General features: G+C 39.4%; 1 protein-coding gene across 1 annotated transcript in view; it reads right to left on the bottom strand.

Annotated features, from left to right (window-relative positions):
* The window catches only part of LOC147379488 (uncharacterized), a 687768-nt gene that overhangs the window by 32736 nt on the left and 637680 nt on the right, over positions 1–17352 (bottom strand). The window contains exon 19 of the mRNA XM_086415322.1: positions 6815–6946. Coding sequence (XP_086271448.1) covers positions 6815–6946 — 132 coding nt within the window. The remainder of the gene's footprint in view (positions 1–6814; positions 6947–17352) is intronic.

The following is a 17352-nucleotide window of genomic DNA, read 5'->3' as shown; positions in this document are numbered from 1 at the left end:
CATAAAAGATGTCCTTTTCATTATAGAGTACTAGAATGCAAAAGTAGGAAGTCAAGAAACACCTGGAGTAACAGGCAAGTTTGGCCTTGGAGTACGGAATGAAGCAGGGCAAAGGCTAATAGAGTTTTGCCAGGGGAAAGCTCTGGTCATAGCAAACACCCTCTTCCAACAACACAAGAGAAGACTACACATAGACATCACCAGATGGTCAACACCAAAATCAGACTGATTATATTCTTTGCAGCCAAAGATGGAGAAGCTCTATACAGTCAGCAAAAACAAGACCAGGAGCTGACTGGCTCAGCTCATGAACTCCTTTTTGCCAAATTCAGACTGAAATTGAAGAAAGTAGGGAAAGCTACTAGACCACTGAGGTATGACCTAAATCAAATCCCTTATGATTATACAGTGGAAGTGAGAAATAGATTTAAGGGACTAGATCTGATAGATAGAGTGTCTGATGAACTATGGACGGAGGTTCGTGACATTGTACAGGAGACAGGGATCAAGACCATCCCCATGGAAAAGAAATGCAAAAAAGCAAAATGGCTGTCTGAGGAGGCCTTACAAATAGCTGTGAAAGAAGAGAAGTGAAAAGCAAAGGAGAAAAGGAAGGATATAAGCATCTGAATGCAGAGTTCGAAAGAATAGGAAGAAGAGATAAGAAAGCCTTTCTCAACGATCAATGCAAAGAAATAGAGGAAAACAACAGAATGGGAAATACTAAAGATCTCTTCTGGAGAAGGCGATGGCACCCCTCTCCAGTACTCTTGTCTGGAAAATCCCATGGATGAAAGAGCCTGGTAGGTGCAGTCCATGGGGTCATGAAGAGTCAGACACAACTGAAGTGACTTAGCAGCAGCAGAGATCTCTTCAAGAAAATTAGAGATACGAAGGGAACATTTCATGCAAAAATGGGCTCGATAAAGGACAGAAATGGTATGGACCTAACAGAAGCAGAAGATATTAAGAAGAGGTGGCAAGAATACACAGAAGAACTGTCCAAAAAAGATCTTCACGACCCAGATAATCACAATGGTATGATCACTCACCTAGAGCCAGACATCCTGGAATGTGAAGTCAAGTGGGCCTTAGAAAGCACACTACGAACAAAGCTAGTGGAGGTGATGGGTTTCCAGTTGAGCTATTTCAAATCCTGAAAGATGATGCTGTGAAAGTGCTGCACTCAATATGCCAGTAAATTTGGAAAACTCAGCAGTGGCCACAGGAATGGAAAAGGTCAGTTTTCATTCCAATCCCAAAGAAAGGCAATGCCAAAGAATGCTCAAACTATCGCATAATTGCACTCGTCTCACATGCTAGTAAAGTAATGCTCAAAATTCTCCAAGCCAGGCTTCAGCAATATGTGAACCGTGAACTTCCAGATGTTCAAGCTGCTTTTAGAAAAGGCAGAGGAACCAGAGATCAAATTGCCAACATCCGCTGGATCATTGAAAAAGCAAGAGAGTTCCAGAAAAAACATCTATTTCTGCTTTATTGACAATGCCAAAGCCTTTGACTGTGTGGATCACAGTAAGCTGTGGAAAAATCTAAAAGAGATGGGAATACCAGACCACCTGATCTGCCTATTGAGAAACCTATATGCAGGTCAGGAAGCAACAATCAGAACTGGACATGGAACAACAGACTGGTTCCAAATAGGAAAAGGAGTTCGTCAAGGCTGTATATTGTCACCCTGCTTATTTAACTTATATGCACCCTGCTTATTTAACTTATATGCAGAGTACATCATGAAAAATGCTGGGCTGGAAGAAGCACAAGCTGGAAACAAGATTGCCAGAAGAAATATCAATAACCTCAGATATGCAGATGATACCACCCTTATGGCAGAAAGTGAAGAGGAACTGAAAAGCCTCTTGATGAGAGTGAAAGAGGAGAATGAAAAAGTTGGCTCAACATTCAGAAAATGAAGATCATGGCATCTGGTCCCATCACTTCATGGCAAATAGATGGGGAAACAGTGAAAACAGTGTCAGACTTTACTTTCGGGGGCTCCAAAATCACTGCAGGTGGTGACTGCAGCCATGAAATTAAAAGACGCTTACTCCTTGGAAGAAAAGTTATGACCAACCTAGATAGCATATTGAAAAGCAAAGACATTACTTTGCCAACAAAGGTCCATCTAGTCAAGGCTATGGTTTTTCCAGTGGTCATGTATGGATGTGAGAGTTGGACTCTGAAGAAAGCTGAGTGCCAGAGAATTGATGCTTTTGAACTGTGGTGTTGGAGAAGACTCTTGAGAGTCCCTTGGACTGCAAGGAGATCCAAACAGTCCATTCTGAAGGAGATCAGCCCTGGGATTTCTTTGGAAGGACTGATGCTAAAGCTGAAACTCCAGTACTTTGGCCACCTCATGCGAAGAGTTGACTCACTGAAAAAGACTCTAATGCTGGGAGGGATTGGGGGCAGGAGGAGAAGGGGAGGAAAGAGGATGAGATGGCTGGATGGCATCACTGACTCGATGGACGTGAGTTTGAGTGAACTCCGGGAGTTGGTGATGGACAGGGAGGCTGGTGTGCTGCCATTCATGGGGTCGCAAAGAGTCGGACACGACTGAGCGACTGAACTGCACTGAACTGAACTGAGAGACTGAATGACACTGGCTTCCTTTCACTTGATCCTGTATTTCTATGGAAGAATTGATGGTAAAGAACATTTTTGAGTGTTGCACATGTAGCAGGTTTTAGACAGCAAGAAATGGTTTTTACTGAAACTCCGATTGCTTATAATCCCTATCTATATCCCATCCTAGAATCCACTGTCTCATCTTGAGCCTTAGACTCAAATGGCTTCTCCTTCCCTCCATCAGTCCCTTTCTCTTTCAGTTTTAAAATATTAATAAAATCCTTCAAGATGAAGAATGAACGGAAAACAGCTAAGATCATTCTTATCAAAGGTTACTTCTCTGTTACAGCTGTTGTATTACTTTTTTCCTTTCTATGAAAAATGAGAAATGCACTTCACATTCTCACCTATTGTTTCTTCCTTCCAAAGGATGCCAGTTCTCATAGTCAATGGATACTTCTTTGGTGTACAGCATTCTTTAGTCCTCCTAAGAAGTTATTTTTGTCCCTTACTAAAATTCAATGGAGTGTATCTAAAAACAGAACTAGTGGTTTAAAGAGTCTCTGTCTTCTCTTATTCACCACAATATAAAATGCTCTCATGTCTATCTGGGTCGGTCTTTCAGAATGTAACTTTTGATAGCTTTTATCATTATTATATGATGCTTAAATATTTGGTTGCTTGATAGTGGAGATAAAAAACACAGAGAAAAAAAGGTATAGTTGGAAACAATGAAGTGTGGTGTGTATTGCTGGCATGTTGCTTCTAAAAAGGAGGTTAAATTAAGAATTGACTAATATAAAAAATTCTGCAATCCCTTGAGTTGGTAGTGAAAAGTGATGTGGGTTTTTGTTCAAATAGGGAAATGAAAACACCCCATAAAGTGAAATTTACATATTCATTAATTAGGAAAATGTTGAACTGTAGATATAATAATGGGTATAAAAGAATGAGTGTCAGTTAAAAGGAAAGAAGAGTTAGACGCTGTTATCTGATGAATTTATATAACCGATATATGTAAAGATCTATATTTTAAGATCACTTTCATTTGAATTGAAGTGACTTGGAAAACATAATTTCTCTCTGACATATACTCATTTCAAACTGCCTGAATGGTGGTTTTGCATTTGAAAATATCATCTTTTGCTGTTTCTTCTTGGTATACAGAAAGAAAATAAGCCTTCAACTTAATTATCCTGTTAAAATTGGGACACTGAATATGATGAAATTAACCTTCTAATGAGCATAACATCTGTTAAAAGACAGTATATGCACTAACCTCTTAATCCCGCAACTCATTAAATTTATATTAAGAGTATGATATCTGTTTACAAAAGTACCCATAACTTTTTTCCCAAGAATAAGTTATTTTACTGACAGCTTTACTTTCTCATATAATTCTGTGACTATGTGAAAGTCTAACTTCTAGAATCATGCACACATCTCTTGCTCAGATGTTCACTAAATTTAACAAGTAAACATACGCCCAGGAGATAATGATTTCATTTGGCTTGATGGGGTGTTCAGTCTCCCCTCTCTCATTTCCTAAAATTCCACTTTGATCATTGCTTGGCCTTTGTTCTATTCTTTACAATTATTTTCCCCAGGAAATTTTGTTTCTTGAACAATGGATATTTGGTTATTTTCCATTGTGTGTGTGTGTGTGTGTGTGTGTGTGTGTGCACATGTGCTCAGTCGTGTCTGACTCTCTGAGACCCCATGGACTGTAGTCCACTAGGCTCCTCTGTCCATAGGATTCTTCAGGCAAGAACATTGTAGTGGATTGCCATTTCTTCTTCCAGGGGATCTTCCCAACCCAGGGATCTGGCATCTCCTGCCGCGGCAGATTTCTTTACCACTGTGCCACGTAGGAAGCCATTATTTTCAATTAGAAGATGATTATTAATATTTTCCCTTATCCTTGCACCACCCCCTCTACATGAAGGAGATTAACTAAGAAGCTTGGAAATGAATTCGCCATTCTGATTTGTTTAAATATTAAAGGTTACTGTATACGATGATGAAGCAAGTGACATTTGGGAAGTTTAATTAGGAAGTTAGAACAAGCAAGGTTGTGATTGTATCTTGAGACACTTAGCTCCAAAGCAAATGAAAAGCATGAATCTCTTTTTCAGTCTGTTTTCCTAGTAGTATCTGACCAGTTTATTCACATATGCACCAGCCATTGTTACACAGTTTTATTTTATTCTTAAAAACAGATACTAAGATTTGGTCTGTCTGAATAGTCATTGCTATGAGCAAGACCATTTAAGCCAAGCTTCCACTCATGTCTTGACATCTTCCTCTTGGCACAGGTGAGCTATCCTGTGGCCCATGTTTCTCAAAGTGTCTTAAACCAAGTGTTATGGGTCTTCTTATAGATACTGTCAACAGAGTGGTCTATGGTTCTAGAGGATTCCAATGCTTTCAGTTCACTCAGAGAGACTTCTAATAAATCATACTGCAGGTTGGAGAAATGAAAGATTTCCAGGATCTGTAATCACTTAACAATTTCATGTTGCTCATAAAATACATAGCAAGATGAATTTACATCTACCAAGTTTTTTTGTTTTCCTCCCTACTTGCTATCCATCAGATCAGATCAGATCAGTCGCTCAGTCGTGTCCGACTCTTTGCGACTCCATGAATCGCAGCACGCCAGGCCTCCCTGTCCATCACCAACTCCTGGACTGGGACTAAACCACCCAGTATAAATTAAGGAAAAGTGGTGAGATTCCTACTCCATTTGTCTGCTTCCTCTGACCTCTACTGAGAGAAAATGTTGATTCTTCACTCCAAACCTGGGAAGATGAAAGCCTGGTTGTTTTTGGCTGCTGGAATGTTTGCTTTTGAGCCAGCTACACCTTTTATGGATATTTTCTTGAACCCCTCTTTTGTCGTCCCGTAATTACAGTGCATCTTGCCAAGGAACCTTTGCAGCAACTTCCAACCACGTGTTGCCTGGAACTGAGCCCATTGGACTAGTCAGGGAGCGGCTCCCGGCCTCAACCTGGCTTTTTCAAGGCAAAGCTCTCCTCCTTCAACCCAAGGTAGCTGGCTTTCTGAAATGTAAGCTTTCAGTTTACATTTACATTTCAGCTTTATGTAACTTAATTTTGATTTATTCAGATGAAATATCCTTGATATCAAGGAGAAATTTTTCCTGAGAAATGTGACAGCCTCAAATGTGAGAAAATCACTCCTTTCTTCCATTGCTTGAGATTTGCCATGACCGAAAAAATAATTAAAATTTTATTAATTTAATGCTTTAGTTCTTCATTGTAAGTTTGAATAATGCAATGGTTGTGGGTTCTATGGGTGTATTAAACCATTTTTGTACATGCTTAACTGTGTTTTTAGTTGGTAAAGTTTAAAATTAGGACAAATGTGAGAATTGATATTCAAAATATATATTCTATGGCTTGTGGAAAATGGGAACCAATAGCTTGATCATGAGTCTATGTTTTATGGCTGATGTTTTTTGGACGAGATCCAAAACTCATCCACACACTTGCAGAATTAGGAAAGGAAAGTAGGGGGGAAAAAAACCTGTTATAGGAACGACTGGGGAGAAAAGAGAGTAGCAAGGGCCAAGTTGGGGGAAAAATGAAACTAAAGCCAAATCATTTTATCCTTAAACCTATAAAAAGTACATTATAAATAATTACGAGCTTAAAAATTAAGTAGCTGACTGAACATTTTAACATGTTCCTTGGGAGTTTTTATCATATGTTCTCCTATAACCATTTCTATGTTAAAATCTCCTAACAAATGAATATAAGGTGTTTGGTCAAGGGACTATTCTTTTTTACTATACAACAATGAGCCAACTGGCATTTTGTCATTTAAGCAAGTCACTGTTTTCATTCCAGAATAACAATTTATTTAACTTGATTGTTCTTAAAAGCAGATTGTGGAACTAACTTTATGAATCACTCTGAATATGTTGCCATTTGCTATATATTGATTTATAATACTTTGTTTATATTTCCTTCTTTCTTTCTCTTTAATTCTTATCTTTTTCTTGGGGATATTTTGACTAGGAAAGGCAAATGGGAGAATGAGTTACACAGGAAAGTATGTTTTCAACCATTCTAATAAAAACTCCCATAGGATTTACAATGAATTAGAACCTTGAATTAACATTTGCCCTTTAGCATTCTGAATGATAACCCACTCCAGCAGTGTCTCTTCAGTAAATTACAACTAAGGCACAGAACACACTTACGGAGATGACAGCGGTTTCCATGGTAGCCAGGCAGACAGGTACATCTCCCTGTGACTGGGTGACACTCCTCATTCTCAGCTGAACACTGACATACCTGTTTACAGTCCTTCCCGTATGTGCCTGGTGGACAAACTAAGGGAAAGAGGAAATATAAACCCAATGAATTAAATTTGTCTGTGTATATATAGCTCTAAAAGTGAAAGCAGGGGAAAATTTATTAAATAAGACCATTGCCTACAGAAGTGTGCTACCCATTGGGATTTAGGTTTCATTAAATTTACTTGGGGATTACTTCAGTGTTTGATTTTGTTTTGTTCAGTCAATTTGTGACCGACTGTCAAGGGCCGGCTGCAATTTTCTTGTCACTAAAGAAACTCATAGGGTGATGTCAGGTAAAATCAACTAAAATAATAGTATAATTCATGAGGGACCACATATCTGGATAAAGATTTTTTGTGTGTGTGCAGCCGGTTTAAATTCTCAAGGTTGTTTCTCTCTGTGCATTAGTATATACTGTATTTGTGTCACTTGTCAGCTACTCTGCTGGTTTTGAGATTTTTTTTTTTACAGCCCAAGCAGTAAAAGGTTTCCTTCCCAACTTCTAAATAATATCATACCATTTTTTTACGAGGAGAAAGGCTTTATAGGTATTTCTCAATTTCTCAGCTTACAAGTTGTAGTCAAGCACACATTTTGAATTTCATGGTTGTATCTGATGACAATTCAAACACATTCAGTGGGAAAAAAAATCAGATAATTTAGGTTGCTGCACCTAAAGTTGCATAACAATTTCTGAATCAACCTTTTATCACCTCGGGAGTGATTAGCATCATGAAAGAACAAACCTTTTAGAAAACCCTCACAATGGAGAAGTTATTAGCTGCCTTGTTCACGGTATCCCTCTGTTTCATTGGCTGTGGGGTTATTTGTTTTCTCAGCATCAACAATCCTTAAGATCATTTCATCTTCCAGTTTTCTTTTTAAATAGAAATGACAGCAATGGTAGACAAACTAGATATTCTAACTTTAAAGGCCCTTGGTTGCTTCAGTTCAGTTCAGTTCAGTCGCTCAGTCGTGTCTGACTCCTTGCGACCCCATGAATTGCAGCACGCCAGGCCTCCCTGTCCATCACCAACTCCCAGAGTTCACCCAGACTCACGTCCATCGAGTCAGTGATGCCATCCAGCCATCTCATCCTCTGTCCTCCCCTTCTCCTCCTGCCCCCAATCCCTCCCAGCATCAGAGTCTTTTCTAATGAGTCAACTCTTCGCATGAGGTGGCCAAAGTTGCTTGCTTAGTATTAAAAACAAAGACTGATGAAATATGGGTGATTAATTTTAAAAAGAGAATTTTTTCCTCTCTTCTTGACTGGGATATGTACAAGTAAGAGAATTAGGTGGAATCTGACTCAGCATGTGAACAACTATTTATATAGTCTGCTGTTAATCTAAACATCCTTTTTCTCTAAGAATCAGTGATTATTCACATATATATCAGTAAAGCACTTATCCTGAACTTGCTAGGTATGCCAAAGAGCACATCTGGTTTTATTGGTTGAGAAGTTGATTAACTTTACTTGTTAATGAGTGGTGAAGCAAGAAGAACTGGTCGTGGCATTTCAGAGGTGACTGGAAGTGGATGTTTGTGATATTCTTACTTCCTTCACATCGTTGTCAGTAAATATATAAGAGCATCAGCCCCATTTCACCGTGACGTGATGAAAGGTACTCCCTAATGAAAGGCTCACAATCAGAAAAAATAAAATGTGTGTCTTTAAAGCCTTCTGATAAATTCAAAAGCCATGAGCTGCGGTTCTACAAATTCTTGCCATCACTGGGAAGACCTGTTTTTGCCATGGCATTACTGAGCATAAAGCTTGACAGGGCCACAGCAAATACAGCCACAAAATTCTGTGCCCTGAGGAGAATAACAACATTAACGAGTCAAAGTGGCCATGCTGAACACAGAAGTGTTTGTGTAGTAAGTTCCAATTTCCCCATCTATTTAGCCATTTCCCGTCTTGAGGTATGGGGCCCACTGGCTTGGGGCTTTGAGGGAAGCAATATCCTGTATGATTTGCTTTGATAGAGAGGGGCCTTATGATTACTGTGCTGGTCTGCAAGATCCATTGAAGGTCGTGTGGTCTAGAGGAAATGGCATGAACTTTGGGTCAGGGAGGCTCAGCACCAGTATGGACGTTCAGTTCAGTTCAGTTCAGTCACTCAGTCGTGTCCGACTCTTTGCGACCTCATGAATCGCAGCACGCCATATATCTCTGGCTTTAAACAATTGTTTAAGACCACAGTTCACTTCAGTTCAGTTGCTCAGTTGTGTCTGACTCTGCGACCCCATGGACTGCAGCACACCAGTCTTCCCTGTCTATCACCAATGCTCGGAACTTACTCAAACTCATGTCCATTGAGTCAGTGATGTTATCCAAACATCTCATCCTTTGTCATCCCCTTCTTCTCCTGCCTTCCATCTTTCCCAGCATCAGGGTCTTTTCCAATGAGTCAGTTCTTTGCATCAGGTGGCCAACCTATTGGAGTTTCAGCTTCACTATCAGTCCTTCCAATGAATATTCAGGACTGATCTCCTTTAGGATGGACTGGTTGGATCTCCTTGCAGTCCAAGGGACTCTCAAGAGTCTTTTGCAACACCACAGTTCAAAAGCATCAGTTCTTTGTAGTCCAACTTTGTAGTCTAACTTTCACATCCCTAAATGACTACTGGAAAAACTATAGCTTTGACTAGATGGCCCTTGGTTGGCAAAGTAATGCCTCTGCTTTTTAATATGCTGTTTAGGTTGGTCATAGCTTTTCTTCCAAGGAGCAAGTGTCCATTAATTTCATGACTGCACTCACTATCTGCAGTGATTGTGGAGCCCCCAAAAGCAAAGTCTCTCACTGTTTCCATTGTTTCTTCATCTATTTGCCATGGAGTGATGGGACCAGATGCCATGGTCTTCATTTTTTGAATGTTGAGTTTTAAGCCAACTATTTCACTCTCCTTTTTCACTTTCATCAAGAGACTCTTTAGTTTTTCTTCGCTTTCTGCCATAAGGGTGGTGTCATCTGTGTATCTGAGGTTATTGATATTTCTCCTGGCAATCTTGATTCCAGCTTGTGCTTCATCCAGCCTGGCATTTCACATGATGTATTCTGTATATAAGTTAAATAAGCAAGGTGATAATATGCAGCCTTGGCATTCTCCTTTCCCGATTTGGAACCAGTCTGTTGTTCCATGTCCAGTTCTAACTGTTGCTTCTTGACCTGCATACAGATTTCTCAGCAGGCAGGTAAGATGATCTGGTATTCCCATCTCTTGAAGAATTTTCCATAGTTTGTTGTGATCCACACAGTCAAAGGCTTTGGCATCGTCAATAAAATCCTCAATTTCCTCTTCAGTACGGTGGGATCAATGAGAGCTATCTCACAGATTATTATGAGGAATAACCGAGTAGACATAGTAATATAGGGGAATCTCATTGTATTTCAGTAAAATCTGTTTCCTTTCCATGGAAACCCTTATACTTAAAATCAGAATCGACTATTTAACAGAGATACTATATATGGGCAAAATCCATAGACACATTCAGAATAATATGGGAAAAGTATCTAATATTTAAAGACCAATGTTTTTCTAAACAAATGTTCTATATTAATGCATATATATGGTGTTGATGAACCTATTTTCAGGGATGGAATGGAAATGCAGATATAGAAAACAGACTTGTGGACACAGTTGGAGAAGGAGAGAGTAGGATGAATGAAGAAAGTAGCACCTACATACATACACTACCACAGGTTAAACAGATAGCTGGTAAGAAGTTACTGTGTAATGCAGGGAGCCCAGCCTGATGCTCTGTGATAATGACCTAGAGGGGTGGGAGGAAGGGAGGGGAGGGAACCTCAAGAAGGAGGTGATATATATCACCAGGAGGTGATACTGGTTCTCATAAACCAGTATAATTATGACTGGTTTGTATTGTTATACGGCAGAAACCAACACAATATTGTAAAGCAATTTTCTTCCAATTAAAAAATTAAAAAGAAATAAAGATTGATATTTTTCTAAAAAAACATTGAAATCACATGGCATGATGTCTCTGAAATACATATAAATAAAATGTATCTACATCCTCCTCAATACATCCTCCTGAATCGTTCTGCATTTTGAAGCTTCACCAAAATGTTCACAAATGTTAATCACTTCTCCATCCCAAGAAGAGTTCAAGCAAATCCTTAGCTTTGATTCTTGAACTCCAGCGGAATCAAAATTGCAGAAAATATAAATAATTACTCAGGAAAAATTGATCTCTTGAAGTTCTCAAAGTCAGTTCTTAAATGGATGTTTAAGTGTCTTTGAAGGAATTTACAATTTGGGATCGAACTCACATCTCTTATATCTCCTGCATTGGCAGTCAGGTTCTTTACCACTAGCACCACCTGGGAAACCCCATATTGAAAACCAATAAAGTGCAAATGGAAATAAAAGCAGCAAAAGCATTTTGAATGTTATTAAAGAGAATTTTTGAGAAATTGCCGAGGTCTAGCCCCGGCTGATCCAGGGTATTCGAAGGGGAGACGGCGTCGGTACTATTTATTTATTTATTCATAAAGATATAAAGAATAATAGAATGAGGATAGCTCAGTAGGAAAATTCAGTGGAGAAAAGAAGCTGAGTAGCTTGGTTTACGTGGAAAATCAATATAACCCGTGACACCAGGTTAGCTCTGACCACAGAGGCCGCAGACGCCCTCTCGAATAGCGGAAGGTGCCCCACCTTAGACACCTTCTCGAGTGGGTCTTAGAAGCCCAGGCAAATAAATGGTCTCAGAGGATATCCGCGCTCCAGATGGAGACTCAGTTGGAAATTGAGGAGAAAAATGACATGGGGAGACCAAGCATTGGTGAGCAAGGCCCGTAGCTTTATTTTCAACAGGGGCTTTTATACCCTAAGTTACACATAGAGGATAATAGGGGATGCAAAGTCAGCAGTCTTTGATCCTTATCAAAAACCAGGGTTTCTTTCCTGCAAATTTATCGTATACAAATGGTTTAGGTGATTTACATTATCTTCTGGCCAGAAGGCTTATTAACATTTTATGACTCTTGACAAAGACTTATCAACAAAGACTTATTTTCTCTAAGAGTAATTATTTTAAGGTTTGGTGCCATCTTCCGAAGATAAAATTGCTTTCCTATAGGGTGGATGTGTAATGGGTTTACAACAAAGGAAAGAATTTATTACCTTAAGGGTCTAAAGTTACTAACACCAAGGCCACTACTTATTTTTTCTACATACCAACTATTAATTAATACATATTCAAGGATACAATACAGGGGATGTGAAAACTTGGCAACAAGCATTGGCTCATCAATGAAATATTTTACTAGTTTTATTCTGACAGTTTCTAACTCTCTGAGAGGCTCTAAGCTATTTGAATATCTTAAGCTTCCCGTGCCTCTCGAGGCTGGGAGACTGTAAACAATCGTATGCATAGCTGTAGGAGTCCGGGTAAATTTGTCAGGCGAGTTAGAGAGCCATCTGAGGGGTTTGGATTTAAACACTCCTAATTGCCCAGGAACTTTATTAATCAGAGCTGTAAGTTAACTCTTTGTCAGAGAGAGCGAGATGGTGGTAGGGGATAGCCCCCAGTAAAGTCAGAGGTGAGAGCACAAAGCAATAAAGTAGGCAGACTCTGGTTTTTTGGGGGCAGATACTCGAGAATATCCAGGGGGACTCCTGAGGCTCGATCCCGCCTTTGCGTATGCCGAGCCTCCTTCCTCATAACCTTTGTCACGAGTGGAATGCCTCACCGGCTCCTGGCAAGAAATACTATAGTATTTCTTAGATTATATATGCATCATGAAAAACATCTATCAATTGTCATCTGGCTGAATGACTTTGATTAGGACTTCTGACGAAATCAAATTTGAAGCAAAACCTGCTCCTTGTCCTCTGAAGGAGAAGGTGGTGTATCAGTTTGTTGCTTCATGATCCCTGACAGACTGCATCATGAGGCATGCTTTCACTCCATCTTACAAAACTGAACTCGCAGAATTCTGGAACATTCTCATTCAGCCAAGAGATATTTCCTGGATACTTACTATGTGCTAGGTTCACAACAGTGAGCAAAATCAAATGTGGTACTTGTACCCTTCAAACTTCCAATAGAAGAAAGAGGAAAACAACAAAATAATCACTCAAATAAATACCTAATTTTAAACTGTTGTAAGGGGGTAGGGTGCTATGAGAGTGAATGACATCAGGGACCCTAATTTAGACTGGCAGAGAGAGGATGGGATGTGTTTTGTTTCAAAGGTTCTCTGTGAGGAGATAACAATTTAACAGATCTGAAACACTAGAAAGAGTATATGTAGTGGGAAGGGAAAGGTGAGGGAAAAGAAGAGGGAGGAGAAAAAATTTCCAAAGCGAAAGATCCAAGTATGTATGAGTTACTGATGTGTGAAAGCTACTCAGTTGTGTCTAACTCTTTGCAACCCCACGTTCTATACAGTCCATTGAATTCTCCCAGCCAGAATACTGCAGTGGGTAGCCTTTCCCTTTTCCAGGGGATCTTCCCAACCCAGGGATCAAACCCAGGTCTCCTGTATTACAGGCAGATTCTTTACCAGCTGAGCCACAAGGGAAGCCTGAGTTACTGATATAATTCTCAAATAGTGTGTGGGCAATGGTACTTGTGTATGTATGTTAGACAATGGTAAGGCGTCTAGTCAAGGCTATGGTTTTTCCAGTGTTCATGTATGGATGTGAGAGTTGGACTATAAAGAAAGCTGAACGCAGAAGAATTGATGTTTTTGAACTATGGTGTTGGAGAAGACTCTTGACAGTCCTTTGGACTGCAAGGAGACCCAACCAGTCCTTCCTAAAGGAGATCAATCCTGGGTGTTCATTGGAAGGACTGATGTTGAAGCTGAAACTCCAATACTTTGGCCACCTCATGCAAAGAGCTGACTCATTGGAAAAGACGCTGATACTGGGAAAGATTGAGGCTGAGAGGAGAAGGGGACGACAGAGGATAAGATGGTTGGATGGCATCATCAACTCAATGGACATGGGTTTGGGTGGACTCCGGAAGTTGGTGATGGACAGGGAGGCCTGGTGTGCTGTGGTTCATGGGGTCGCAACGAGTCGGACACAACTGAGTGACTGAACTGAACTGAACTGATATTGTTATAAATGTTTCTCTATTGGTTTCCTGTTGTAACAAACTGTCACAAATTTAGTGGCCTTTAAAAACAAACTTATCCTCTCACAGTTCTGCAGGTTAGAAGTCTAAAAACAGGATGTTGGCAGGGCTGCATTTTTTCTGAAGACTTAAAGATAGGATCTATTTTTTTGCCTCTTCTAGTTCCTAGAACCCACTTATATTCCTTGGCTTATGGCCACTTTCTCAAATCTGCTAAGCCAGCAGCTTAGCTTCTTTTTATTCTGTTTCTCTCTCTCTCTCTTTTTTTTTTTAATTATTTGTATTTATTTGGCTCTGCTGGGTCTTAGTTGCGGCACGCCAGATCTTTAGTTGCAGCATATGGGATCTAGTTCCCTGACCAGGGATTGAATCCAGTCCCTCTGCGCTGGGAACACAGAGTCTTAGCTGCTACACCCTCAGGGAAGTCCTGTTTCCCTCTTACAAGAACCTTTTTGATTATATTAGGTCTATCAGGTAATCCAGAAAAATCTCTCCATCTCCAATCCTTAATCACTTCTGCAGAGTCCCATTTGCCATGTAAGATAACATATTAACAGACTGCAGAAACTGGGACATCTTTGAGAGCCTATCATTCAGCCTATCACAATCTCTATATTCCCAAGTATTTTAAGTAGCTTCTGATTTATCCTTAGAGATCATGTTATTAAATAGCTATGTTACTAATAATAGCTTGATGCACAAGTCATTATAGAAATCAACACAAAAATATAATTTTTTAAGAACTATATAATATAAAAATATGGAAAAACTATCATCAGTTATTTAAAAAATTTTTTACTTACTGGAACCAAAGGACATGTTGTAATGAATGTCACTTTGAGAATAACTGGGGATTCTTGAGAGGTCAGAACCCAGCAAGAACCTGGGAAGCAGCTTGAGGGCCCAGATACACCTACAGTAACACTCAAGAACAGACTTCTCAAGGGCTAAAACTGTGAGAAGTAAAAGACTAAACACACATCACAGTGGATTTTTCCACATCATGAACTGCTTGTTCTTAGTGCTTCATGTATAATATTATTTTTCTGTTGTAAGAAAATAATTTTGGGGTTCTCCTATCTATAGAACAGTGTTTGGTTTTATTAATATGTGTAAGGTCTCCTTTAAGCAGGTGCTGCTGTATGAACAGTATGAGAAGGCTACTGTACACATAGTAGGATAAGCAGATAATTAAACCACTTGCACAACTGGTAAGGTTACTAAGTGGAAAGATCAGAACAAAACTAAGATGGCCTTAGGATGAGCTCTGAGCTTTTTTCCATTCTCTCAGGGGTTTTTCTTAGGAAGTGAGAAGGGTGCTAATTTTATATAACATTAAAGAGATTACAAAGTTGGATAATAGACCAAGTTGTGCTTTAACTTAGTAGGTATGAAAATCAGCCTGGAGAGTTTTATATTGACAATTTCTTACTCACCTTGTTTACTAGTTAGCCATCCAGGCCCCTGGAAGAACTGGTCAAACCAGTTTCAAGTAGTATAATCCATGCTGCTTTCTAGTTTAAATCATTCTGAACCACAAAACCTCTGTGGGTGGCTCCTCTAGATTTAAGTTGTTTTTCTGTATTAAAGCTGAAGTTCCAATAATTTGTCCACCTGTTGCAAAGGGCCAACTCATTGGAAAAGACCCTGATGCTGGGAAAGATTGAAGGGACAAGGAGAAGGGGGCAACAGAGGGTGAGATGGTTGGATGGCATTACTGACTCAATGGACATGAGTTTGAACAAACTCTGGGTGATAGTGAAGGACAGGGAAGCCTGGAGTGCTGCAATCCATGGGTCGCAAAGAGGCAGACACAACTTAGTGACTGAACAACACAATTAAAGTGAGATTTCACCCTTTGAATTAATCAGTGAATGTACTCCAAACTAAGACTGAATTGACAGTTACTATCTTTTGATTTATGTAGAATTTATATCACTTTTACCATGGAGATATGACTTGAATAGAGATAAATACCCAAAAGATTTTGGAAGAAGGAGTATTGCATTTTTGATTTATTGCATTCTCAGGCATTTGAATGATTTTTATTAAAAACTGAGGAGTCATTTTGTTAAATTCAAGTTGAAACAAAGTCAATTAGACAAGTTGATTAACCCTGAAAACCTCATGAACACTGCTTCTCACCTAATTTTACGATGGGTAAACTTTCTAATAGTGCTATTTGCTTCTAAGAAATAAGGGTTATCTTCTTCAAAGTGACTCCTGAGAGGTCATTCATATCTTTACTTTTTCCACTAAAATTTAAAGATGAATGAAATCTCTACTAGAGAATGTAATGAATTTGTCTTTATTTAATTGTCTTGTCTACTGACTTGTACATTCATAATTATTTTCCATGAGCAATATATCTGGCTGGCAAATGTTTTCTGAGATGGCACACAGAATTCAAACCATACATAGAAGAAAATGCAATGAATTGACTTTTTGTCTGGAAATTTATGACTGTCTTAGCATTTGTCACGGCATAAAGTAATTTCTCATGGGAAGATCCTGTCCAGCCTAGCAAGGAGATACATTGTGTAGTCCCAAGATCACTGTGACAGTTACAAACTCCAAGGCCATCTATACCAACACAGAGTTCCTGACAAGCTAAATAAGCATAAGCATAAAGATGCTTTAGACTATCAAAACAAGTGCCTACCCTCTCACTGGTTAAGAAAAAAAAAAACAAAAAAGGAAGTGTACAGCTTTCATGATGGTCGGAGAGGTATATGCAAATTTCAGCTAATACTTTGTTTGGGATTGACCTTAGGTGGTTTATGACAGCGTATTTTGCTCAGGTCCTTATCAAAGGCCTTGTGATAGATCAGCTGTCATCCACCCGTTTCTCAGAATGTCTTTGTATTAAACTAATGGTCCAGCAGAACAGCCAGGCTGACAGGCAAGTTATTTATTTGCAATCTGGTAAAAGAACTGACAACTTCATTGTTTTAATTGTTCATTTTTCATGGCTTGATGCATTAGCTCACTCAGATCTTTGTGCCTCAGTCAGAGGATAAATATATGGGGATGAGGGCATCAGAATGGCTGAGTCCATGGTAAAGTTCAAGAAGCTGCAGAGAGACCCACGGTGCCGGTTGTGATTACTAGCATCCCACAAGTATCTGGGGATTTTTTTTTTTTTTTTTTTGTCTTATCTATGTTCTGCATCTCTTTCCTCTCTTTCAGGAAGACCTATGATGTCAGCTACTGATCTGATTGTTTCTTGAAACAATGTTCCTGGTTCTCACAGCCTATTAAGGGAGAAAGACCGGAGTGGCCTAGAGTCTCCATGTCTCAGTCAGGGTGGGGACCTGCCAGA

The sequence above is a fragment of the Bos grunniens genome, chromosome 1 (genome assembly GCF_055505025.1).
Source record: "Bos grunniens cultivar Pamir isolate PY7600 chromosome 1, Bosgru_T2T1.0, whole genome shotgun sequence".
Lineage (NCBI taxonomy): Eukaryota > Metazoa > Chordata > Mammalia > Artiodactyla > Bovidae > Bos > Bos grunniens.
This window is presented reverse-complemented; position numbering and strand designations above follow the sequence as displayed.